The following is a 25,054-nucleotide window of genomic DNA, read 5'->3' as shown; positions in this document are numbered from 1 at the left end:
GCTCCGGAGATGCTGCTCTTCTGCCCGGCCTGCGGCAACGTGCTGGTGGCCGAGGAGGGGCCGCGCTGCCACCGCTTCGCCTGCACCACCTGCCCCTACGTGCGCAACGTCACGCGGAAGGTGCCGGGCGGCGCGGAGGGGGGGCGGGGGGCGCGGGGCCGGGGGGGAGCGTGAGGTGGGCGCGGGCCGCAGCCCGCGGCCCTGACCGGCGGCGTCCGCAGGTGACGAGCAGGAAATACCCGCGGCTGAAGGAGGTGGACGACGTGCTGGGCGGCGCCGCGGCCTGGGAGAACGTGGACTCCACCGCAGGTAGGGCCGGGCGGGGGCCGGGCGGGCGGGGGCCGCGCTGGGCCGGGCCGGGCCTCGCCTGACTGCGCCGCGCCCCGCCCCGCCCCGCAGAGCCGTGCCCCAAGTGCGAGCACCCCCGCGCCTACTTCATGCAGATCCAGACGCGCTCGGCCGACGAGCCCATGACCACCTTCTACAAGTGCTGCAACGCGCAGTGCGGGCACCGCTGGCGGGACTGAGGCCGCCCGGGGCCTGAGGGGCCGCGGCACGGGCCCAGCCTGCTCCCCCGCGGCAGCGCTGAGGAGAGGGGCTGGGCCCGGCCCCGGCCCCGGCCCCGGGAGCGCACGTCCCGCGGGGAGGGGGTCGGGGTGCGGGGAAGGGGGGTCGGGGTGTCTCCTCCTGCAATAAACATGTCACTGGGTGGAAGTAACCGTCTGCTGTCTGCGTGCTTTAAAACCCGACCTGGGATACGGCTGCCGGACACAACTGAAAACCAAAGTCTAGGGAAAAAACCATTGTGGCGTTAGGGAAGAGCGTGGGGCCCGTATTTCACACGGCGCGGCAGTTCTGCTAAAAGCACCCATGGTGAACTAACGCCCTGCACACCAGGAAAGCAGCAAAACCCGCTCTAGACAGGCCTTAAGGTGACTCCCCTAAAGAATAGTTACCGAACCTCAGCGCAGAGCCAGCTGCTGTGCAACAGAGCAGAAGGCAAAGCAAAGGTAAAATGTTACTGCTGTGGCCGTAGGGGAGGGGAAAAAAGAAAAAAAAGGAAAATGGGCCTTTGCTGTGCCTTGTGACAACCACATGAGATAAAGCAGAAACTGAACTAGATGCTCAACAAGCAGTTATTGGTAAGAAAAGAATATACTTGGAGTGGGATCAAATATTACCTTTGTCTTAACGTTAAGCTTTATTCTCAGTTTAAATACATTCAAAAGTAAAAAGGAAAAATAACTTAATAAAAACATGATGGAGCAGAAATTGTAACATTTAATGTGTATTAACACTCCCACAGGCTAAACCAACTTAACGTGACTCAGCTTTACCTCTTTCATACAGGGATAATCTGCACCCATTTGTTCCAGTTGACTTCACAGGGGAACACTCTTCCCAGCCTGAGAGTACAGTCTATTGTAGGCTCATAGTATATCGTCGGGGTTTCGCTCAGTTTGGGATTGTTTAGTTTTTCTTCCACAACTGGCTGAGAAAAGAGCGACACCAGGGATGGCTTTTTCATGTAGAATCGTCTGATGCAACCAAGAGTTTCCAGACCCTGCAGAAAAATTCACGTATTTTAGCTCGAGCAGTTGCAGCAAAAAAAATGCATTTAATGCTATTCTACCTGCAGTGTTCTCGGAAATGTTAGACAATTTATACTGAAAGTGGCTTCACTCCAGCCCCTTGGGAGACCATGGGGATGGCAAAGGTTACAGCACAACAAAGCAAGTTCCCCTAGCCGGGTATATCCTCATTTGTCACTTTCAGCGCAGGGGTTGACATCTGGATACTGACACAGAACACCTCTTCAACAACAGATCTCAACATTTAGGACCAGTTACAAATCATTTCATGGTGGTAGAGGTGTAAACCTTTGGGTCAGTTCTTGCTAATGGGTTAGCATTCATTCCCACAGCAACACCCCACAAGGCACTCTGCGCGCTGTACGTGCCGAAAACATCTGGTGTGCATTTAGTAACACGTCTAGATTTACTAATATTGGGTATATTACGGCTATAAGCTCTGTCTATGATTTCAAAACCAGTTCTTACCAAATTTATTGCTAGAGAAGTTAGATTCAAGCTCTCCAATCCATAAAACGTACAGGTAAATTCCTTGACTTTGTGGATTTGAATAAAAGTTGCCTAGGAATCTGTATTGCTCTCCCACATGTGCATGCCTCACCACTGCACACTGCGTACTGCAGCCTTAAACCTGGCGGCTGCTGCTGCTCTGCCTGCACCCTGGTCCCAGCCACCCTCCTGGCAGTGTTGCTGTGGCTTGGGACATACGGGCAAGCTGTGCTGGCACACCGAGGAGGCAGGATGGTTGCTCAGTGCATGCTCGGTAGCGTACACAACTTGCGTTGTTACCAAAATGCACGAGCCTTTGGACAGAAGTGTGGCATACATACACCGGAATATTAATTTCCAGCATTAGTAGGGGAAGTCTGCTTACAGGAAAGACTGCAATATTACTGCTATACTTAAAATGTTGAATCCTTATAGAAAAAAAATAATCAAGATTTCATTTACAAAGCAACAGTGGTGGCAATCAAACTTCAAGATGTGGGGGAAAAAAAAAATACGAGAAAGTCAAATTTTCTCACCATGTATTGTTTTACAATTAAGGATGTATGCCTTTAAGCAGGTCTGTCAGGACAGGTGGTCTTATTTACAGCACTGTCTAGCACAGACACATTTCAGTCTGATTCTTATGTCAAGGACTACCCCTCTGAAAGGTGTATAAGCAAAAAAAATAAAGATAAATTCTATGGCGATTAACGCTGCATTAAACAGCCCAACTTAGTATTTCACAGTGACAAGCCACCACTCTTCAGTAACCAACTAGAATTTCAACTGCATGTACATCCATTTCAGAAGCAAGCTCCAATTTTAAAATCAGTAATTTAAAATACAGTAATTCCAAGGACAGGTAAAGCAGGCTTCCTTCCATCCTCATTGTGAACCGTAACTTGCTCTGGCTTTGGTTGATTTGCACTGAAGGGAGAAGAGGATTGTTTTTCATGGTTCATTCACAGTTCCATTTTCCTGGGACTTCCAGCAAAGTAGCTGCTGACTCTTAAGTGCAGAAGCTGACCCAGATTAAAGTTCACACGGCTGATGATTGACATACCTGCAGTATCTCTAAGACGGCAACAGGCTGCAGTACCCCCAGGTAATGCTGTAACAGCACGCCTTCCGTTATGCCAGGTTTTGTCATGATGTGGTAGAGCACTGCTTCCATCATCCCCTTACACACAGGTTTATTCAGATTCCCATCCACGATCCTCCATGGCCTCCCAATGAAGCAGACGTTCTCACAGGCCCTGCAAAAGACAATTGAAGTTCAGCTCTGTCGGGAGTTACTCTAGCTCGACTTCCCATTATCATCGTTTCTGCGTAACAGAAATTCTTACTATATCCATTGCTGGTGTTTGCTCGTGTCCTAGGTGTAAACTCTGCAGCTGCTCTGAGAATGGGCAGAGACTGGCGCTCATCTACCAGACTGTTCCACAGACCTGAAGTATTTCACACTCGGTGCTCACCACCCAAGAAGCACTTTTAGCACCACTATACCACCCGACAATTACCTCGAGTCTTGATGACCGGAAAAGCTTTGTTTTGCTTGGTTGTTTGTTACTAGCTCTAATATCCTCCAAAAGTTATCCAAGACCTGCTTCAGTCTGCCACATGCAGCAACAGTGCTCAGCAGGAAACCAAATTCCTTATTTCTAGCATTCTGGCATCAAAAGACAGACCCTCCATGGAAATTCACACTTCCCATACTGCAGTTTCTCCAGGCCTTAGTGGGCCCATGGAAGCTGAGACTTTCTGGCATTGGACTTATTTGAGAAAGAAAATTAATTTTGCTCCTCTGATACTTGGAGCTCGTTGGTTTTGGGAAAAAAAACATGTATCAGAGGAATTTTTTCAGCATGAGCACGAGTAACGTGAACAAGAACAGTGGAGGAAAACATGGGGTTTCTCCATCACCAGCGCTCACTGCCCATCAGAGCATAAAAACGAAGGTTTCCAAATCATTTGCTTCCAGGTATTATTTTGGTAGTGCTAAGTGCTTAGTTATTCTGCAGACAGCTCTGTTACTCACCGGTCCCTGAGTGCCTGGGACACATCTGTCAGAGAACTTCCTGGAAAGAAAAGAACACACGGTTTTTCATTAACTCGAACTCTTTATCTAGGGGAAGGAAAGTAAAAGCTGGCTAAGCTGTAAAATGCAACAGCTTATGCTAGAGAATAACACAAACAAACTATGCCGCGTGTGGTTCTCAGTTGCGTGGGGAGCTCTAAGCTTCCGCTCTGACGGCCTCTACCCGTCTGCAGCATACTCTCTTTCCCACACCTCTTCTCACAACCACATCTGTCTACTCCAACCACACTTTTTGTGGTCCCATTCCCAAATCACAGCAAGAAGTTTTATTGCTAGAAGTCTGATGGCATGGCTGATCAACGAATAATTCTATGGACTGAAAGAGCTGAGTTTCACGCGGAGAGCTATGCAGGGCCTCAGCTTGCAGGCACTCGCGTGGGTTTAACTTCATGCTCCTGGTAATCATATGGGAGTTGAGCAGAAGACCGAGAAGCTGGAGACTTGAGAATGCAAACTCAAGATTTCAGCAGGGTTTGGTTTCAAAGTGAAGCTTGTTTCTACAACTCCCATTATACATTATATCATGGGGTTTAATTACACAATTACTTAACGTAGGTACTTCTACCACACCCAGAGGCGACAGCTTTGCCTTAAGCACATGTAAACCCTTCAGCTGGCCTTCAGCAGTAAGACCAGTAAGAACTCTATGCTTGCTAACGTAACTACTATTTTTTTCCCTCCTGTGTTACAAACAGAGGAAGTTAAATCCAAAACAGTACTTTAGTAGTTTCACGTTAAGAACTGCCAAAGTCTTTGCTGTTTAGACAGCCCCGAGTCTCTTTCCTGCAAGAAGGCTCCAACTAAACAAGACCAAGCTCTAAGACGTTACAGATCAGGCCGCGCTGATTCACACGGCAGTCTGCAGCTGTGAACGTGGGTAACAACAGGACTTGGCAAAATCCCACACAAGCAGTTAGCTTGTGATTCAATCTGAAATAAGAGCTGATAAAAACAAAAACAAAATAAAATCCCCAGCAACCTACTTAATGTAAAGCTTGGCAAGAACTACTAGCTATTAAAAAAGAAAACTGGCAGTAAAAAGGAAATGAAAATGAAGTCAAATTGGGTTACAAATGATGCTATTAATCTTCTTGCTGGCATGTGCTGCTTTCTGGTGAATGGTTTAATAACTTTACAACTTTCAGTCATGGGCATTCTAGCTAAATGTACACCAGTAGCACTGTGTTTTCTAGGTTTAGAGATGTCTAGCCTTTGGACTGAAGCCAGAGATAAGAAACTTCAGATCCAAATATGTTTTTGGAGAAGAGTAAGACATGGAAACGAGTTTAAGGAAAACACATTTCTGGACTGGTCGTGAACATTCCAGCAACAGGCATAGGAAGGAATCTTTGATGTATCTGAAACCTCCAAGACCTTCCACATCAAGTAGTGTGGTGCCACTTCAACTGTGAGAAATGAAAACCTCTATCACTGGTACGGCCTCATAAAGAATCTAGCATTTGCTTATAAAATGGAGCTACCCGTTTGGGATCCACTGATGATGAGCTAGTCTCTGTTTCTCGGACGTAGAGTGCTCCTACATACCTTTAGAGACTCCTGGGCTCTCCTGTAAATAGGAAAGATCATCATACTGCTCACTGGCTGATTGTTCAAGGATAGGGATCTGCTTGTTGTGCTCGGTGCTGAGCTCATCATTCTCTTCTTCAAGGTCTTTGTCTTCAGAACAAGATTCATCTTGTTCCTTGTAAGCGTCCACATTCACAGCATCTGGAGCACACACTGGGTGTTCAGCTAGATGTTCTGTCCGCCCTCCTAGGGAGCCTGTTTCTTCATCCGTGATTAAAGCTTCCTTCATTGTAACAGGATCAGTAACACCTGCATCAAAGTTATTTTCATTTGCACTTTTCAAACCACTCTGTGAACCCTGGCAGAGTTGATTGCCATCTTGAAGGACATCATTTTGAGTCTTACATCTCTTCCTTGGGGGTTCTTCATCACTGACAGATTGTGTGACTCCTCCCAGCCACTCCTCCTCTCTCAAACATTCCTCTCCCTTCTTTGGTTCTGATGGCAGGCAATCCTGTTGTACGTCTGGGAGAGTGGTTTCTGCACCTTGCTGATCAGAATTGTCTGGTTTGTTCTTTAGGCATACTGAATGTAATAGCCATGGCTTGGCAAATACTATTGCAACCAGTCTTACAGTATGGCCTCCTACTTCTAAAACCTGCTGCGTTTCAATAAGGTCCTATAAAAAAAAAAAACACCACAAAAATTGTCTCAGGAGCTTTCATTGGAAAAATGTCAGTTTAACCAAGTATCATGGAATTGCCACCTTTAATTAGCAGCATAGAAAGAGAAAGAGCTTAGTAGAATATTCAATTTCCTGTCCTGCTGCATTGAAGTTGAAAGGATGTTTTACTCCTTAAACTTTTCTGAAGTTACAGCACAAGACATTTTTTTTCAGCTTAAATTAAGTTAAAATGTAACTGGGAAAGAGTATTTTGCTTCCAACGGTGAATGTTGGTACCTCTAGGTTTCCAAAACAGTTCACTCCTATCTTTGAGTAAGTGCTGCTTTAATTTTTGGCCTTCCTAACTTTGAGGTGAGATTGCTATCAGGTATTGGTATGTGATCTCTTGCCTAATATACACAGCTTTGTTCAATTTATGTTTGCTTCCTACCCCCTGGAAGATCATTCTAGTCGAGGGGAATACTAAGCAGGCAAACATTAACGTATGGAAAGCAGCTGGCTGTAAAACCACCTGAATGTACTGCTGCAAGCTCCTGGTGCGTTCAGGTTCCACCTCTTCATAGCTGCAGAAACGTTTGCTCAGCTCAGCTTTGCAAATTCCGAAGTGCGAAGTTGCCTCTATTGCATTACGTATCTCCAAAACAGCAGCTACATCTCTGGGATTATAGCCATAACGTTCTGTACACTCATGAAGAAACTGATCAACCTCATAATTTTCTTCTTGGACTTTTATCAGCCTGGTAAAAGTTTCAGGGAGGCAGGAGACTCCCACAACCATGTTATCAAGCAGAGAAGAAACTGCAAAGCAAATAAAAAACAAGTGTATAAGCTGTGAAGCAGTTGTTACATGCAATACACTACAGAAAGATAAATATTCCAAGACAGACAGATCAGAGGTGTTCTAGATTATTCCAATTAAAAACAGAGCTCAGTTTTCCATCTTCTTTGCTGCAGTTTCCTTTTTTCTTTCTGCCTTACATATTTGTCTCTGAAAAGACCTGTGGAAGAAGAGCAAGCTGGTTTACAAGGGCTTACCCTCATATCAAAGTGAAGGATTGCTGAAAGACAGTGTAGACTTACTGGTATTCTCTCTAACACTGGGTCTGGTTAACTCTAAGTTAATGAGGAAGTCATCTCCTTTTTTCTTGAAGAAGGTTAAGGGAAACATCTAGGGCAAGGAAATCCTACAGAGGACCCTATTACTCGAGAATTGGAAGCAGCCGGTCCATGGCAGAAAGCTATTGGCCAAATACGGTATAAACTACAAGTTGACAACGTCTTAGTACAATGAGTATAACAAAGCACCTCTGTGTTCGGAGACAGGTCCATCACTGCACAAAACTGACCCCTGCTGTACAGAGTATTCAGAAGTTGAAGCAGCAAAACACCTTTTTCCAGTCCCAGATGATTAGAGGGTAGCTTTGGCACTGTGCTTACCAGCTCCCCACCCTTTTATCTGCAGGCTGCCTTTGCATCATGCCTCGTGGAACACTGGTATGACAGCTGCACTTTGACAGCCAAGGAAAAAAGAGAACAATTGTAATGAGCTGCCAGCTCAGCCGACCTGGAGGGCATGTGTGGCAGCAGAGATACGAGAAAGAATTTCTATTTCACTTCTACCGCAACAGCAATAGGAATGGGCAGGGACAGCACTAGACCTTCCAACTAAAGAGCTAAACAACGAAAGGCTTTCCTGGATACGTTTGCATTACAGCTGAAAGACAGATGCTCTTCAAGGGGGAGTGCTGATAAATTGCAAATATTCAAGCTCTAAATATTATAAAAATGTTTAAATTACTGTAGGTAAAAGGCCAGAGATTGGACACCTCTATTTCAGGCACTTGCGTGAGACAAGTAAATGTGAATTTCCATTCAAGGAGCTCTGAAAGATTTTCTTTTCTCCTTACAGAAGAGAAAGCCTGGGTGTGATCTAATATGGTATTTTTAGTTGCAGTTGGGACTGAAAAACCTCCCGGAGAAGGGATAAGAGAGCAGAGGACAGACTTCCTCTTTGGATTAATAGTTTCACACAACATGAAATACAGGCAAGGACTTGTTACCAAGAAAAGGTGGCTCTATAAGTCAACCACCTGCTTGTTTTCAGTCAGGAGAGAAAGCATTACAGGCAAACTGCATGTGTAATGAAAAAAGAATGTTCCTATCAAGAGGCTTTGCTGAAATTAGTTCCTCAGTTCATGTGATCGCTATCTTTCCTGCTCCAACGCACCTCTGTGAAAGTCAGTCCAAACAGAAACTAACCTGGAGAGCTGAGTCTTCCTGGAACTGGTGTACACCGCAGCTTAACCTTCACCTGGCAGGAATTGACCACAATATTGTCACTGGGACTCAGATTGCGTGTGCTGACAATTCCAGGGGCATAGTAGCCTCTCATCAGTAAGTAATTCGTATGAGATGCTTGACGAGCTTTTACTTCTATTCTCCGTTTGCCTCCAGAGCTGTCATCTAAGTCATCATCATCGTCATCATCATCTTCAAGGCCTTCTTTTCCTAAACTACAACAAACAGAGGTGTTTTGTTTGTTTGTTGGGTTTTTTTTCCAAAATAAGAAAGTGACTCATTACACTGAGCAGAGCAAGAACACGTGCTATTCTGCATTCTAGTATTTAGTCATGAACAGCTGTGGGTATGTCCATAGCAGGCTGATTTGAAGTGCTGAGAACAAGCAACTACAGAAAAGAAAATACACTAAAGGTCCCTGGAAAAGGAAACTCTCTTTTTTGCAAACATGTTGAAATGAACCCAAAATATCTCAGCTTACAGTGCTGAACCTCTTTCGTTCTGCAAACACTTCATCATGAGGGAACATCTGTTGGAGCACAAAGGCTGAGACCATAAAGGATACTGCAGTATAGGGCAGACAGTTTATTTTTAAGGGAGAAAAGGAGGAGAAAAAATTACTGACCAAACACTTTAGTTACTTTTTTAAAGAAAAAAAACACCAACCAACCAACATAAACCAAACTGCAGACAGCCTCAAAGTAAAGACAGAATAATAATAGCAGCCAGAATAGATTTCCCAGAAACAAACTTACTCAACCCAACACTATTTCTTTCCAGGACACCACAAGAGCCATTATGGATAAAGGTGAAGGCTCTGAACAACCTGATCTAACTCTGGAGTTGCCTCTTGTTTTAAGCAGGTTATGCCAAAGACAACCAAAGGTTCCTTCCAACCTTTTCTAAGGTAAGCTAGACCTTAAGTACCTTCTCTTAAAACATACTTAAACCAGAAGGGAACACATCAGTTAGAAAAAAATAGTGTGAGTACATAACCAGTTGGAAAACTGGACTCAGATGCCTGCACTCAGAAATGGGACTAGTCCAGGGTTCAGTGTATTTTTGCTAATGACCTGGGTGATAAAACAGCTTATTAAGTTTGCATGGGATCACCAAACTAGAGAGGCTGCAAGTTTATGAGAATACAGGATTTGTGTTCAGAACATTTCCAGCAAACTGGAGAAATAGTCTGGAAAAGAGGAGGAAGCAATTCCATACAGTCAGATGCACGTTATTTATATTACAGTACTATGCACCTGCCCCTCCACACTAAGAGGAAACGATTAACTAGGTAATGGAAAAGAAACTTGTCATAGTGAATCACAAGAATCATAAGCCATACATCAATCACCGCACTGGGGATTTTTGGCTACCTTTTTTTTTTTTGGCAAGACCATGGCCATTCATCATCTTGGGATGTATTAGCAGCATTTCACCTACATAACATGACGTAATTGGCACAGACCTGCCAGCCAGAGCATGGCATTTGTTTTTTTGACATCACCGTTCAGTGCAGAGGAAAACAATGAGAAGCACAGAGATCTGAATAACATGAATAACATAACAAAAACACAAGTAAAGGAACTGAGGCTGCTCATTTTAAAGAATAGCATATTATGGGAGGAGGACTATGATAACAATCTTCAAACAGGTAATATGCTGCTTTAAAAGAGAACAAAAGTATTTGCCAGGTATATATACAACAGGAAGCAACAGGTTAAACTACAGCAAGAGATTTTTAGTTGCACTGTAAGAAAACACATAATGATTGTAAGGATAACCATACATAGGATTAGACTGCCTAGGGAGCGAGTTTCAATTTCAATGGTATGCAATTACTGGAGGCTTAAAAAAAAAAAAAAAAAAGACAATATGCAGAACCAATATTGTGGAGACAGGTTTCACTGATAAAGCTGAAATCTTATTACTAATGTTTCTTAGTCCTTGAAATGGGAAGGAACAATGTTGATGAAAATGCTCATCTAGCACACACTGCTCTCCCTTCCACATTAGCTCTGATGGCAAGAAGTCCCTAGCAATTTAAGTGTGACATACGTGAAGACAAATGCAGCCCAAGGCTATAATGACAGGCACTAACTAAAGTGCCATTAAGTCTTCAGAATGCTCCCTCAGAAATAAAAATCTAAACAGTATCACAGTAAAACATGCCACAACACAGTGCAGAAAATGCTAATGCTTGCCCAATTTCATTCAAGTTAGCCCCAAACCGTATCTACTAATAGAAATAACAGTGTTTACCTTTTTATCACTTCATTTTCCACCATAGTGCTGTCCACCACAACTATCTGCTCTGGGATTCTCACATTCACAGATACAAGTCCCAGGGAGAACAGGGAAAGCATCGCCACGCACTGGCCACCAGGTCCATCCATAGGAAATGCAATCATTCCTTCTGATGCTTTGTTTTCTTGATCTTTAAATGAGAAGTTATCTGGCTGGTCTGATTTTTCAGCATTCTTGAGCTTCTCGAGGAACTGAAAGGACTCTGTACAAATCGTACTTGGAAACCGCCATGTAAAAACTCTGGACAAAAAGACAAATACAAAGAAGCACAAAACTTTCAGAATCTGTTCCTACTGTATATGACTTTTAGACCCATGGTAGCACAGAGCAGCCAAACAGTTGAGGTTCCATGCTAGAGACGGCGACCAAGTACCTTCCACATCTGCTTTCACAGTCCTTTTACTAGTTCCAGAACATCTGGTATTTATGCCCCATGTAAAGGTCAGGTACTATATAGCAAATACAAAGCAAAGATCTCATCTTCTGCTTGAGCACTGAATACATTTACAGTTAAACTCTCCTCCCCCACCCCTGACATCCAGGTACAGTGCAGCACAAAGTAACTGGACAGGAAAAGCAAGCAACCATCAGAATGACAACAGTACCAAAGAAATCTTTCCACCACATCTAGAACTTGGGTGTTACCTCTCCTCTCCTCTGCATACGTCTTTCTAAAGGCTTGCCCAGCAAACTTGGCTCTATTCCCTGTACGGCCCTAATTGCTAACTGAATAAAGGGCTAACGTACATAAACGTTACCTTCATCTCTTCAGCTTCAGTTGTGATGGTCAGGTTCTTTGCTCTAGATTTCTTGTGTATTCTCTTCTCTGTGCCATGCAGGCCTGGGTAGGTTCTTTTATTTGCTCAAACAGTGACCTTTCTGACACTCACCTGTAATAACTCTGAGACAGCTGATATGACATGGGTACAAAAGGCAAAGCCCGGCTTTTCTTTGGTCCCAGTGTGTGGTTTACTCGACGGCGATTGACCAAGCTTCTCTTCTGGCACTCCAGGAAAGCCTTCACAAGAATGTCATCCCGGTACTCCCGGTACAAACGGAATGTCTGCAAAAAAAAACCCATTCCGTGTAAAAGGCAGTGTGTTAGCGCTGAATCTGCTGTCAGACTCACCTTCTTGAGGTTTACATTAACTAAATGAATATGGAGCTACAAGCCAGAATGTAAATGATACATATAAATTCACTTAACTACACTATTCTATTCCTTTTATGGGATTCCAGGCTTTCCACAGTAGATGCCAATTAAATTAACTAAATACTACAGAACACTTGATATTCAAAATGGGATCAGGCTCCCACTAGAGTTAGATGTGTAAAAAAACGCTCAGCTGCAACACAGTTTGGTAGATTCTTCCCATCATTTTACCAGGAACATTTGCTTCCATGAGCTTAGCTTTCTAGGCTCCACTGTTCCCTGCTGATGAGATATTAAACTCCCTTTGAACTTCAATTTTACTTTTTTAAGTGCCTGACTCATAGATGATATATTTTTGCAGTCCCCAAAACTGAAGGAGAGGCTTCCCAACACCAGTGTCAGCTGGATACTAGGACTGTCTTTGTGGTACCTCTTCCAGAGCATAATTCGAACTGCTCAAGTAGACATTAAATCATGATACAGTTTGAACCAATGGAAGGGATGTGGAGTTTATTTCATATGGTTTTTAGGGATTGCTTCAACCTCACACCTTGCAATCTCATCCTCAGAGAGAAAAGCAACATACTGAAAATCTGTCTAGAAGATATAATTTCCTAAAAGCAGAACAGAATAATCCCCACAGAATGGATATAAATTTAAGTTTCTGGGTTTTTTTTTTCTCCCATTTGAAAAAGGCATATATCAAAGCAGGAAGGAGAAACTCTAGAGTTGTATGACCAGTAAAGGTTGGTCCAGATACTGTACCTGAAATGACTGGCAAGATTTCATCTGGTTATCTGAGAGTGCCAAAGTGCTCTGAATCAAATTCTGTAGCACTAGAAAATGAATATCATAGACACTGAAAGAAAAAAGGAAAAAAAAGAGAGTTTATTCATGAAGATTTTTGAACATGAGGTACCTATCTATTAAACTAGGACAAAAATATACAACTCAGTCACCTGCTTCTGAACTAGATGCATAAAGGCATGAGATCACTACAGCTGAGGATCATTCACGTGAAGGAGCCTGTTACATTTTCCCTGAACTTCCACCCTGAATTTTTTGGATCAGCCCAGATAATCCGACACAAAACAAAGTTCTTGTTGTTAACATCTCCTCTTAAGGTATAACACCCACACAGAAAACATACACTGTTGTCCTAATGATAACAGAGCACCATTTTGAGAAGGGCATTACCGCTGCCATTTTATTCATCATATCTATAATTTATGTCAGAGGTCCCTACAACTTTGTGAAAGTAATTTTTCTATTAATAAATTTATACAGTGCAACAAACGGATGAAAAAAATGTACTGAATTAGAAGACTACGTGTCTTTCACAGATGTGAGGGCTGACATGACCTTGGAGTCCTAATGGGACAAAAAAGGTTATACTGCTACTCACCTGCTTAGACTATCCTCTTTTGTATTTTGATTTGTGTCTTCTCCGATTGCCAAAACTCGAAATCTAGTTAAGGGAAAGGAAAACATTGAAACAAAAGTAACATTCTGTGATTTTATACCAACCATGAAACCCAGAGGCTGACAAGTGCAACTGCTAATAAGGCAAGTGTTGAAACAGCACCAGGGAACTACCTGCTCCAGCAGCCCTCAGCACAAGTGTCAAAAATTAAAAGAACTGTCCAGGTCAACCTCCTTCACTCCACTAAGCTATCTGCTGACAAGGAGATAAAACACATGGACAGGAGACAGTACAGAACTGTAGGGATTTGCTATTCTATTGAGGTTTTGGACTTCCAGTTACCATCAGCAGCACTTCTGCTGTAATGTACAGCTCTTCCCAAACTAAGAACATTTACAAAGGTGCTAAATTTGTTATCATAAAATGATTTGAGACCCAAATTTTCACACTTCAAGTGTTATTCATCACGAAAAAGCTTGACAATCTGGGGCTGGAGAATGCTATACAAGGCTGAGTGCTCTTCTGTATCAACAGTTTTAGCAGCACTGAGATGATTTAGCTGAGCAACCAGCTACAAATTATGATACAAAAACCAGGGCCAGGTAATTTACCGGAAAATGGGAAAGGGAAGTCTTCTATTGCATTAAAATGTTACACCAGAGTACCAACATCTCTAATAGCAAAGTTGAGGATTTGACAATTTATAAAAATCTGGCATTATGAATTTTTGTTTTACAAAAAGTCTTGTTTAGCAAAATGGGAATGGTTTAAAATAAGCAAGCTTGTGCGAATAAATGAAAATTAGTTATATGTATTTAGGAAGTATGGATTTGAAAGAAATGTTGGTTGTTGTATTTACTGAAACTTCTTTTGATACTAAGAGTACAAATAACAGAGCGTGTAAAGCATGCATAGCAGAGAAGAAGTCTACTCTGAATTGCTCTCCTCTCTCACTGCCTCAGCCCATGTGCAGAGTCAAAAGCACCACAACTAGAATACCTGGAAAAGAGTTCCTGCAAAGTATCAGGAATCTCAAGTTTGGGATTCCCCAGGGTTGAACTGAATTTCTCTTTCAGTCTTTCCACAAACTCCTTAAACTCCTTTGCACAAACCTTTGAAAACAAGAGATAGAAATGTTATCAACCTCAATTTCTTAGAGTGGGAAAAGACCCTCTACTTGTAAAGCGTTATGGAAAATTCTAGTAGAAATAGCTGGGTTTGAATTATGAAGTCAGAAACAGTACAACAGACAAGAGAATGCATCAAAAAAGCTCTGTGGAGGTTGTGTTTGCTGATTTACTTAACAGTTGCAGGTTCTGTCTGTAATCAAGCTCACAGCTACAAGCAACCCACCATGAACAATTACACTGAATTAACAGCATAAGATCTCTTGCCAGAGCATTGTTTAAGCTTTTGCTTAAGTCTTTTTTTTGTCTTCATACCCATCAGGCCTCATCATGTTCTCCATTAAGTCTGTTTGTACAATCATGGCTTGGAGGACACCTGTTACACAAGAGGAACAGTCCTGTATCTCTCTGGAAACAAGATTCTATTTGCTTCCAAAGACAGGCTTTAGGGATGGGGACACGTGCATTTATTTCAGCAATGTCTCACCAGTGAATGACTATTCTTCATTTAAACAAAAATTAATCTAACAACAGAACTGGGTGGGATTTTCTAATATTGTGAATTGTCATTCCTGAACAAAACCAAAGAAAATCTTGCCATGACACTGTCCCAGTTGTGAAGAAGTTTTGAAATTCGAAATGGAATTGTTTGCACTGAAGGTGTAAGCAACTTTTCAATTTGAAACTGTGGTTCATTTAAGCCATAAAAAGCTCAAAAATTAAATAAAATCTTTTGACTGATCAAATCAAGGCTTCTCATGAAATTTGCTTCCATTCCTGCATTCATCCACAGAAGCCAAGGCAATATTTTGACACGCAACCAGAATAAAAAAAAAAAGAAATCACAGAGCAAAAATGTTGTCTTGCTCAGACAACAAGGAGGCTGAGAGGATAAAAAAATTAAAAAAAATCAGTGCATACGGATGCTCAGTCACGGATGTTGACAAACAAGGACATTGAAAAAACAAAATTTTTGTTGCACAGCAGTGCTGTGTACGGGCCTTTGGAAGGCTGCCTGCGTCCACTTTACTCTCAAAATAGCAACGATGCTGCATTTTTACAATGATGCTATTTCTAAACATAGCTAAGGGTACAAGGGAGAGATAAGATATGAAATCACAATAATCAAAACAGTGCAAGTACTCAGTAATCCAAACAGCGTGAAGTACTCTGTGACCTTTAGAATACTTCCCTCCTACCTGTGGATCTTCATAATTATTTTCTCTATTCATGAAATCTTCAGTGAGGGCTTTATCTTGGTAAACCTCAGCAAGGCAAACTCTGCAACAGATACAATTGAAGGTGGTGTACATAGTTGAAATTTTCACAATTCAATACAGATTTGATAGCACTAGGGTACAAAGAAGTTGAAATTTATATTCACATGAAATAAGACAAAAACATAGGAGGAGCATATCCCTTCACTTAATTTCAGGAGAATTTAGCCTATACCTAGAACATAGACAGAAACCTTCTTACTTATAATTAAGATAGGTCTGTGGATTTCTGACAATGTAACGAGCTCTTCGTCCAACAGAATGAGAAGTTTTATCGAGGGACTCCTCAAAGCTGGCATGCATGATATCCCGAACTACTTGCCATGGAACAAAGGGCCCTTTTACCTGTGTGAAGAACAAAAGTGTTCGGAGTTAAAGTTCAGCTTTTACGTACACAAATGATGGTTAGAACCAGGATGAATTCCTAGGACTGATGAAGTGTGTGTTCAGTATGTAGACCCCTTAAACAGAGGTCCTACTAATTACCTTTGCATTTAGCACATGACTAGCAATTCGGCACAGCATGAGCAGACTGTCTTCTTGCACTGTCCAGGTGACACGCAGACGTGTCATCCTCTGCAGGGCACTCTGGTCAGCTTCATCATGGTAGCGGAGTCTTTTGCTTTTTTCTACAGGATCCTCTTCTAACAAATCCAGAAAAAAAGAAAAACCAGTTAGTTATCTCAGCACTGCATATTCTGATTAATTCAAAGTCCTATCACAGGCAGTATCAGCACCAATTGGAGCTTGTAAGAATAAAAGACAAAAACAGAGAAGGAAGTAGCAGTTGAGAAAGTAAAATGCATTAATACCTCTCCCAGGAGTGAGAAAACAAGCACTTCAGTTAGCAAACTGACTGCCTACAGCATCATTCCATGAAGAATCTTTAAGCCAGCTATCAGAAGTTGATGATGAATTGCAAGGAGTTAATCTGGTGCAGATACAATTGGAATGTCTTTAGTTTGTACGGTACAGTAGTGCAATCGTGATTCACACACAGGGAACAGTTACAGCACACTGCTGTTTTTCTCCAGAGCTAGCACGCAGCCCCAGGACATCTGACCCTCTTCACTGAAAGAGGCAACCCGAAGAGATGGCCAGTAAGTTTCCATTTCCCACACTACGTGACAGTCACATCAACTTTTCTAAAGCAACTTAGAGCAGGCATATGCATTAAAAAGAATGCTTCTTTTTCCTGATGTGTTAGTTACTTACCTTTCTTTTTCTTCTTTGTCTTCTTTCCAATGTCTTTCCTGAGTCTCTTCCTCTTTTGGCTTTTTCCCCCTCTCACTCGTTTGGTTCGATCCTGGGTTGGTTCTTTATTTATTTCAATGCATTCCTCTTTCTGGACAAGTGACTCAGATCCTACCTTTCCTTCTCCCAAAATACTCATTTTGTTACCTAAAATGACACATACTTACAGTAGTGGAGCTTTATAGCAATTACATTCTACAATATTAAGGTATAAAGAGCAAATGCAAAAGTTTCCATATATTAAATGACAGATGCTTTCTCAGACTTGCCCTTTGTTAGTCATGTCATTTCATGCCACTTCTCAGCAGCTCACACAGAACGAAATCCCACATAAATGAGGAATCATCAAGTAATTACTAAGCGTAGCATACAGTGCACAAACACAAGGGAACTGAGTTGAGGTTTTATATTCAACCTGAAGCATTTCCTCCTCCTTAGCGTAAATGTTAGGCTAGGCAATTTTAACAGACCCTAGTTGTACAAACATTGGTCCCTCTAGACTTTCTGCAAACTGCACATCAGAAGTTACAAAGGGTAAAAATTATTGTTCTATAGGAAAGGAAGTTATTTACATATCTATTTTACTGCCCCAGAAGCATCCTAGATTATTGTAAGTGAGACAGGAACAACCCATGTCATTAATACTGGATAAAAAATGATTGTTCCATATATCCAGAAATAGGGAAGGAAATTATTTATCTATTTTACTGCCCCAGAAGCATCCTCGATTGCCATAAGGAGACAGGAATCACCCACATCATCCATACTGGGTTGGACAAAGACAGTAACAACTATAATACAGTTACAGACCCCACCACCAGCACCACCACCTTACCTCCAGTACTGAGTGGAAGGGGGTGTTTTGTTAAGAAGCTTTGGAGTCTCACTGTCAGTCCGTTTTCAGAAACAGTACTTTCCTAAGATAACACAGCTTTCAAAAGGTGATATGCAAAAGGAGTGCACTGGTTTTAACATCACTATACATGATATCCTTTGAGTAGTGTCAGAAATAAGTTTGCAGTATAAAGGAAAAGATCCCTGGCTACAATGAAGAATTCCTTTGTTTTATTACTACCACATATTTGAATGTCTCTAGAGCTTTTCTTAAATCATACTGTAATGACCACTACATTATGAAGGCTAAAACTCAGCAAATCTCAAGTTTAAAAGAAATCATCACTGGAAAAGAAATGCTTGATTCTTTCACTGGTAAAGAGGCTGAGCAGAATTTTCTCTAAAACAGTATTTTTTCAAAGCATTTTACATTTCAAAGGAACTTCTAAAAAGCACAAAACCAAATGCAAACACAAACATTGAATTAATGCCTCCTACACCATATTCTATCCATCTTAAATCTGAGCCCAAACCGATTGCAACGTATTAAGAGTTTTGCCATTCTCAGCAAAACCCACTTCTCGTGTGTGGAATTAATTGATGATAGAAGTTGGCCACAGATGTGGAGAGGAAAGCCAAGAATGAAGAATTGCAGGAGGTCCTGTTAATGCTGAACAGCTAGGTCACAGAACAGCAGATGAAATTTGGAGTGAAATGATCCTGCCTGAGGTCAAAAACCAAGCAACTCTAATTTTACATATACACTGATAGGCTCTAATTTGACCACTGCTTAGGGTAGGATAATTTTCAGTTGTGTAAAGTACCTGTTCAATGCTTGGTAATGGTCAAAAAGCAAAGCAAATGTAAGGAATTCTTAGGAAAGGAGAGCAACACTATGCAGCTATGTTGGCCACAACCTGACTGCATTATGTGATTCTATTTTAACCTTAAAAAGGATATGGAGAACTAGAACAGTTTAAAGGAAAGGCAATAAGAATGATTAAAAGCAGAACAGGTTCCATGCTGGGAACAGTTAAGTAATTAGTAGATGCCAGTTTTTAAAAAAAGATGATAATGGGAAACATGACAGATGTTTATAAAATCAAGTGAAACAGAAATGGTAATGGAGAATTATATTTTTCACAGCTTCCCTTAATACTACAATTATTGGGGAGTTTAAACCATCAAAAGGAAGTGGTGACACATAATAGGACTTACAAGCACTTTGCTACAATAAGTTGTGGATATTAAATGACTTACATGTGTCCAAAAAACAATTAGACAAATTAATGCTAAAAGAAAAAGCTATTAACAGCTCTGAAACATCACCCCCAGGTTTAGAGTGGCCTTGAGCCAAACTTGCAGACAGCTGGGAGAGTATTCTGACGAAATATCACTATATATCTCCCTTGCTCTTACAACGTTCCCTACAAATCTTTTATTGGCAACCATCAGAGACAGGACATTAGGCAGAAGTGGGATGGCCGTTCTTACTTGCCTGTGTTGGGCTTCCTAGTTTTTTTTTTTTTTTTTTTTTTTCTGTATTTATTTCCTTGTTCTGGATGTTTCTGTTTTCATCTGACAAAGTCTACATTTCAGAAAGGCAAGAGGCACCACTAAGTAATCTAAATTGCTTGCTTAATAAAGTATTTCTCCTTTGCTTGAATGTATTATCAAATTCAGTTCAGATAAAATTTACGTCCAATTCTTTCATTCATGTCAGCGCCAAGATTTACCGCATTTGGCATTCATTTCTTTCCAGTGATACAAAGCCTTACTGAGACATATGACTGAGAAAGCATGCAAGCAGTTAAGATTTTGCTATCAGTATCTAAAGCTTAAGAATATTAAAATTTGGATAAGTCATTACAGAGTATAAATTTTAAAATACCCACCTTCCTAGTCTTATTGATGATGTAGCTTGTCCAGATCCAATTGCGTTTTAGATGCCCATAAAAGCTGGAATCCAGACCTGCAGCTCCTAACCCGTCTCCGGGGATAGTCCCATCATCAACCACCTCTCGGCTGCCTCTAAGAGAAAGAGTAACAAAATACACAGTAATTATTTTGCAGGGAGTGCCTTCTCAGCTGCTTTTAAGTGATGTGTGTGCAACGTGCAGAACTCTCCCCTTGCCCTCCCAATTTACGTAGGGCTGGGAAAGAAGAGGAGAGATGCTTCTTCCCTTAACCCTGTTCCAGAAGTAGCATGACAACAATGCTTTTCCATTAAGTTTTAATCCCTGATATTTAATGACTGAGCTTTCAGTTTGAAGGTTACACCCAGAGCAACTTCATTATTGTTAACTAAGTTCCAATGGCCATGTTAAACTCTGTTCTCGGCACTATCCCTGCCACAGAACTAGAGAAAATACCTGCTTGGATGAAAAATTTTCTCAGGAGGAGTGGGGGGAAAATCTTCCACAGGAACTAAAGGCAATCATAACCCTTTTTCACACTGACTGTCAAGCACTGGCCTCTCCAGTTTTCTAACAAATACATGAAAGCTTGTTTAAATACACATACAAGCCACAAAAACAATGCCCTGCAATTCTCTCCCTGGAAAGGATGAAACTAACAATGAATAGCATGTAATGGATGAAGTGGTACCCTTCACAAATGAGCTATTTAATTATTAGTGTGGTGTTACAGTGCAGAATGAAAAAAAAAATTTTTTTTCCTCTTCTTTATAAATATGACACTTTGCAAGAAATCATGGAGGCAAACTTGCTTCCTCAAAAAATCCCAATCAAACTATGAATGAGCTTTGCATATGCAGTAGATATGACAGCTCTGACAATCCAGTAATAACACTAAAGAGTATTTTTGAAATTCTATTTTGCCTTATGAAAGATTTTTTGAAAGCTACCATGAAAAAATTATTTCAGTCAAGCTTTCAATAGACAACTCTTCCATTATAGCATTACACCATCAATTAAATCCAAAACCTGTTTCTTGACCTTAAAGATGTTGCAGTCATCTCCAGCCTAACTGCACATAAACACCAGATATCCAGTTTAAGAGATTTCTTACCATACAAGGGAGACCATATGCAAAAGCTTACAAGTGGACTGAACAGAAATTTTTCTATCAGCAAGGATCAGCGGAGTTAGGTTCCCTCAACTCCATTAATTTTTTTTAAGATAACTTGATGTATCTGCCTGTAACACTGAACTAACTGAAAATACTTTTAAACAGACCATTTATTAAAACAGAATAGAATATTGACAAAACTAAACCACAGTGCACAACACAATATATAAAATATAGCTGGCATTCTGCATGGCTGTCACAGGCTGTAAGTATACAATCCTCTCAAGCATTCTGGCTGTGATTAGGCAGAAGATGAAGGGCTCCAGGGATCACTTCCAGATTTCACTGGTGTACACCAATACCATGTTAGAAATTAATCTGTAAACAATGTGCGAAGCGCAACACAGAAGGACAGAATTCAGAATGTGACGCTGGGGAGCTACTGAAGCTGCAGGGTACTTGAGATACCATGATGTAAAGCACAGGAGCAGGGAATCTCTAAATTGCCCCTTATATTAACTGTACTTAGGAAACACTCCTTCTCTCTCAACTTTGCTGTCCCCAAGACTCTTGCAATGCACATCTGTACTGTTTTGGAAGGAAATCCGATTCTGTTTCCCCCATTCCTCTAGCATAAAAACCTGCTTGGTAGACAAGTTACTTGTAAACATGATACAAGTCTTTTTAATCAGATAGCCTCTTAATTACAAAGAAAAACCCCACAACACCCAACTGAAATGCTAGCGTCTTAACTGCTTTTGCTATAGAATAACATCCTCAAAACTAAAACAGTTCTTTTTGCCCACTCTATTCAAGCAACAAAGCAAGGATGAACATGACATACGTGGTATATTCCAACATTGCACACTTTCGCTCCAGATTGTGTTTATCCACTGCTGACTCTTGTTCCATTTCTACATCTAGTGCAGTCTCCTCCCCTTGAAGATTACTTTTCTTCGAACGAGGACAGCGGACAACTCCTAGACACACAAATGGTTTTGACTATCAGCATGAGAAGTTAGACTTCAACCCATTTTCAATCCACCCTGCTATGGCAAACTACTGTTTTCAAACAGTACTAACATTTTTACCACTTCTCGATAAAACATGCTACCTTCTCACCGAGGCTAATGGTGTTCTAGTTAACGGTAGACAGCACTAACTTGTCCACAGTCGTATTCAGGGCAGAAGTAATGGGAGGCTGGTAGCCTTTATAAGAAAAAACAGTCAGCAGTTCACCGATATTCTAGGCATGGATCACTGCCTTTCAGATACTCAAATGTGGCAACAGTCCTCGAGAAACGATGCGGCAGGTTGTGACTGCTAAAACACAGTGTGAACGTTTTGCATGTCTGACACTTTCACGTTGGAGATACATTTAGGATATAGCAGAGGAGTCTCGTGATGGTTTTATAACAACACAACTCAAAAGGTAGGAGAAAACCCCAATTTCTGGCTTACTACTGCTTTTTGGCTGCCCATGCTACAAAGACAATAGGGCAGGACTAGGTCTCAGGCAGGTATCTGATCTAGAGGCTCAATATAAATTTAAGTCCAGCACAGAGCAATTTTCCCTCAAGGCTAAACACAGAAAATACTTAACTGAACTACAACAAAGCTTCCATAAATATGCAAACTGGTGAAACAATATCATTCCCATGTTTTGGGGGCTAAGAGGAATCATGGTCTGACTAGCCTGCAAAAGCTGCAACGATCACAAACACGCTACCATTTGACAATTGTGTAAGGAGCCTTTTGCACGCAACTGGTTCAATGCAAAAGTAAGACATAATTACAAACAGATCCTTTTACCTGGCTGACTAAATTACAGAAATACAGAATAGTGTTGTCTAAGGTTTCAGGAGAAATCCCTTACCTCCCCCTTTTTTTTTTTTTTGATAATGTATACTTGCTGTAGCTGTATATCCTATTTAAAAAATGTAAAAGGACCAAACATAAAAATAAACTCAAAATAACTGGGGTGCATAAACTCCCTTAACTTCTACTTCTCATCTAACTCAAGCTATCTATCGGAAGGTTTAGCAACATTTTTCTAAGGAAAAGGGATCTCTATTTAAACTGGTAGAGAGCTATGGCAAAAATAGTCTAGTAACTATTTTCAAAAAGGCTTTTTCATAGCTGGATTAAAATCTTACAGGGCTATTATCAAATGTGATACTTCTAACAGGATAGCAGTGTTTTTCCTTTCACACTGCTCTGAAAATTTCAAGGGGATCTCAACTTCATAGAATTATACAGACAGAAATTCTAGCACTTTTTTGATGTACAAGGTGACCAGACAAGAGGACAAAACATTGTAAATGACAAAACAGAGCCTGCCTCAAGTTGTAGGAAAGGAGGAGGAATTGTGGTACAAGAATGTACAATTATACCATACCCAATGGTGTGTTAAGGCAGACACACTGCAAATCAAACCAGAAGTTTTCCACATCCTGCATGGTATTCAGAACATATAAGCGTCTCTCAAATGGGCGGCTACTTTGAGCCAGGTTATAGTGGGGGTCACAGATAGTGGTATCGACAATCACAGCATTTCTCTTCATATACAGAAAGACCTGTCAAATACAATATATTTCAGGCTGGTAGGTAAAAATCATTCGAATTGCCTAATTTACAGGACACAGAACTCAACCTAGTTTAGGACTGCTTAGCATTTTCTCAGTCTTTGCTGTTTTGAGCCAGTACTCTAACAGAAGAGACACCCATCCACACCCTATTGCTTTGTATTGCCAAACTTCCCCTGTCAGCAATCCAGAAATTTTGTTTCTAGATTTAGAACAGTTTCTTTTCCCCCTTGTGCACAGGATATTCCAAGTTTCCACAGAGAATGACTATTTCCTACAAGTTCTCATTCACGATTTGAATAGATGTGTTTTGGGGCCTAATTATCTTTCTTATCCTCAAAGCATATGTTGGGACTCCTTTCTCCTTTGCATGTGCTCTCTATTTATAAAAGGATGCGGACAAATGTCATTGTTTTACTCTGATCAGTACTTTATTCTGTGTCAGACATCTGATGCCGAACACCTTGATGGAAAAGAACATGGCATACTCATTTTTCATAAAGTGCTGCCAGCCTGGAACCTCCCAGATCATTGTTGCGAGCAACGTTCAGCATTATACACGTGAGCAGCGTCCTTCCAGAGAAAGAGGTAAAAAATTATCTGCACAACTTGCAATGTGTCACTTGGATCTGGAGGTTTGCATATACATCTGAAATATCAGTATTTTACTTTACTATTTAAGGTAATTACAAACCCCAAATCTTGCCTTTATTTCACTGGACAAAACACACGAAGAATAATGGATAAATTTTTTTTTAAATTACCTGGTCTTTGTCTTGAAACTTCTCTGTTGGGCCAAACTGTATCAGTCCCATATAACATAATCTTTGAAGGTTTTCTACCACAGAAAAGATGTACCTCCTGCAGCAATATTAGGAGTATTACAATTAGCACTCATGAAAACAGTAAAAATGATAGTAGAAAACATGCTATTTTCATGCAGCAACCTGAAGTTTCAGAAAACCACTGCTTGTTTGAAATACTGAGTTTCAGAATTCTGAAGTGGTATTTTTGTTTGAATTGTCAGCCTATGGAAAACATAATATCCCAAAGCTCCAAATTTCCTTTCCTCAAATCACAAACACAGTATTTTAGCCAAATACTAACTAGAATTTTGCTAGCAAAGAACAAAATTAGCCAGAAACACCATATGTAAAAATGAATGAAACAAGATCAGAACACCAGCAGATCTGCAGACAATTTCATGTTATGAAAAGACTACATGAGTAAGAACACAACTGCTAAACAGGGGCTGATAAGCCTTCACATGTGTACATATAAAGAACTGGGCGAAGATCCTTGTAGTTAAGGTTGTTTAGAATTACTGCTCCAAGAAACTGCTTTCAGTTGCTTATAGCTGTGGCAGAGCAAAAAGTGC

General features: G+C 41.1%; 2 protein-coding genes across 2 annotated transcripts in view; one reads left to right on the top strand and one right to left on the bottom strand.

Annotated features, from left to right (window-relative positions):
• Window positions 1-9: 9 nt before the first annotated feature.
• POLR3K (RNA polymerase III subunit K) lies at window positions 10-544 on the top strand. The gene is made up of 3 exons (XM_059826555.1): window positions 10-120; window positions 222-309; window positions 400-544. Exons 1-3 carry the CDS (start codon window positions 10-12, stop codon window positions 525-527), a joined length of 327 nt encoding a protein of 108 aa, XP_059682538.1. The 3' UTR covers window positions 528-544.
• Window positions 545-1,276: 732 nt separating this feature from the next.
• Window positions 1,277-25,054, bottom strand: part of GTF3C1 (general transcription factor IIIC subunit 1) — a 44,563-nt gene continuing 20,785 nt past the window's right edge. The window contains exons 18-37 of the mRNA XM_059826404.1: window positions 24,441-24,537; window positions 23,490-23,667; window positions 21,936-22,071; window positions 19,957-20,092; window positions 18,063-18,144; window positions 17,189-17,374; window positions 16,460-16,617; window positions 16,176-16,318; window positions 15,896-15,977; window positions 14,569-14,681; window positions 13,552-13,614; window positions 12,912-13,005; window positions 11,884-12,056; window positions 10,949-11,233; window positions 8,651-8,904; window positions 6,903-7,189; window positions 5,725-6,385; window positions 4,120-4,159; window positions 3,145-3,337; window positions 1,277-1,564 (exon numbers count right to left, since the gene is read on the bottom strand). Of these exons, the coding sequence (XP_059682387.1) occupies window positions 1,343-1,564; window positions 3,145-3,337; window positions 4,120-4,159; window positions 5,725-6,385; window positions 6,903-7,189; window positions 8,651-8,904; window positions 10,949-11,233; window positions 11,884-12,056; window positions 12,912-13,005; window positions 13,552-13,614; window positions 14,569-14,681; window positions 15,896-15,977; window positions 16,176-16,318; window positions 16,460-16,617; window positions 17,189-17,374; window positions 18,063-18,144; window positions 19,957-20,092; window positions 21,936-22,071; window positions 23,490-23,667; window positions 24,441-24,537 (3,583 nt within the window). The 3' untranslated portion in view covers window positions 1,277-1,342. The remainder of the gene's footprint in view (window positions 1,565-3,144; window positions 3,338-4,119; window positions 4,160-5,724; window positions 6,386-6,902; window positions 7,190-8,650; window positions 8,905-10,948; window positions 11,234-11,883; window positions 12,057-12,911; window positions 13,006-13,551; window positions 13,615-14,568; window positions 14,682-15,895; window positions 15,978-16,175; window positions 16,319-16,459; window positions 16,618-17,188; window positions 17,375-18,062; window positions 18,145-19,956; window positions 20,093-21,935; window positions 22,072-23,489; window positions 23,668-24,440; window positions 24,538-25,054) is intronic.

This window comes from Gavia stellata, chromosome 18, assembly GCF_030936135.1.
Source record: "Gavia stellata isolate bGavSte3 chromosome 18, bGavSte3.hap2, whole genome shotgun sequence".
NCBI lineage: Eukaryota > Metazoa > Chordata > Aves > Gaviiformes > Gaviidae > Gavia > Gavia stellata.
The sequence above is the reverse complement of the archived record's forward strand: the minus strand, read 5'-3'. Positions and strand labels throughout refer to the sequence as shown.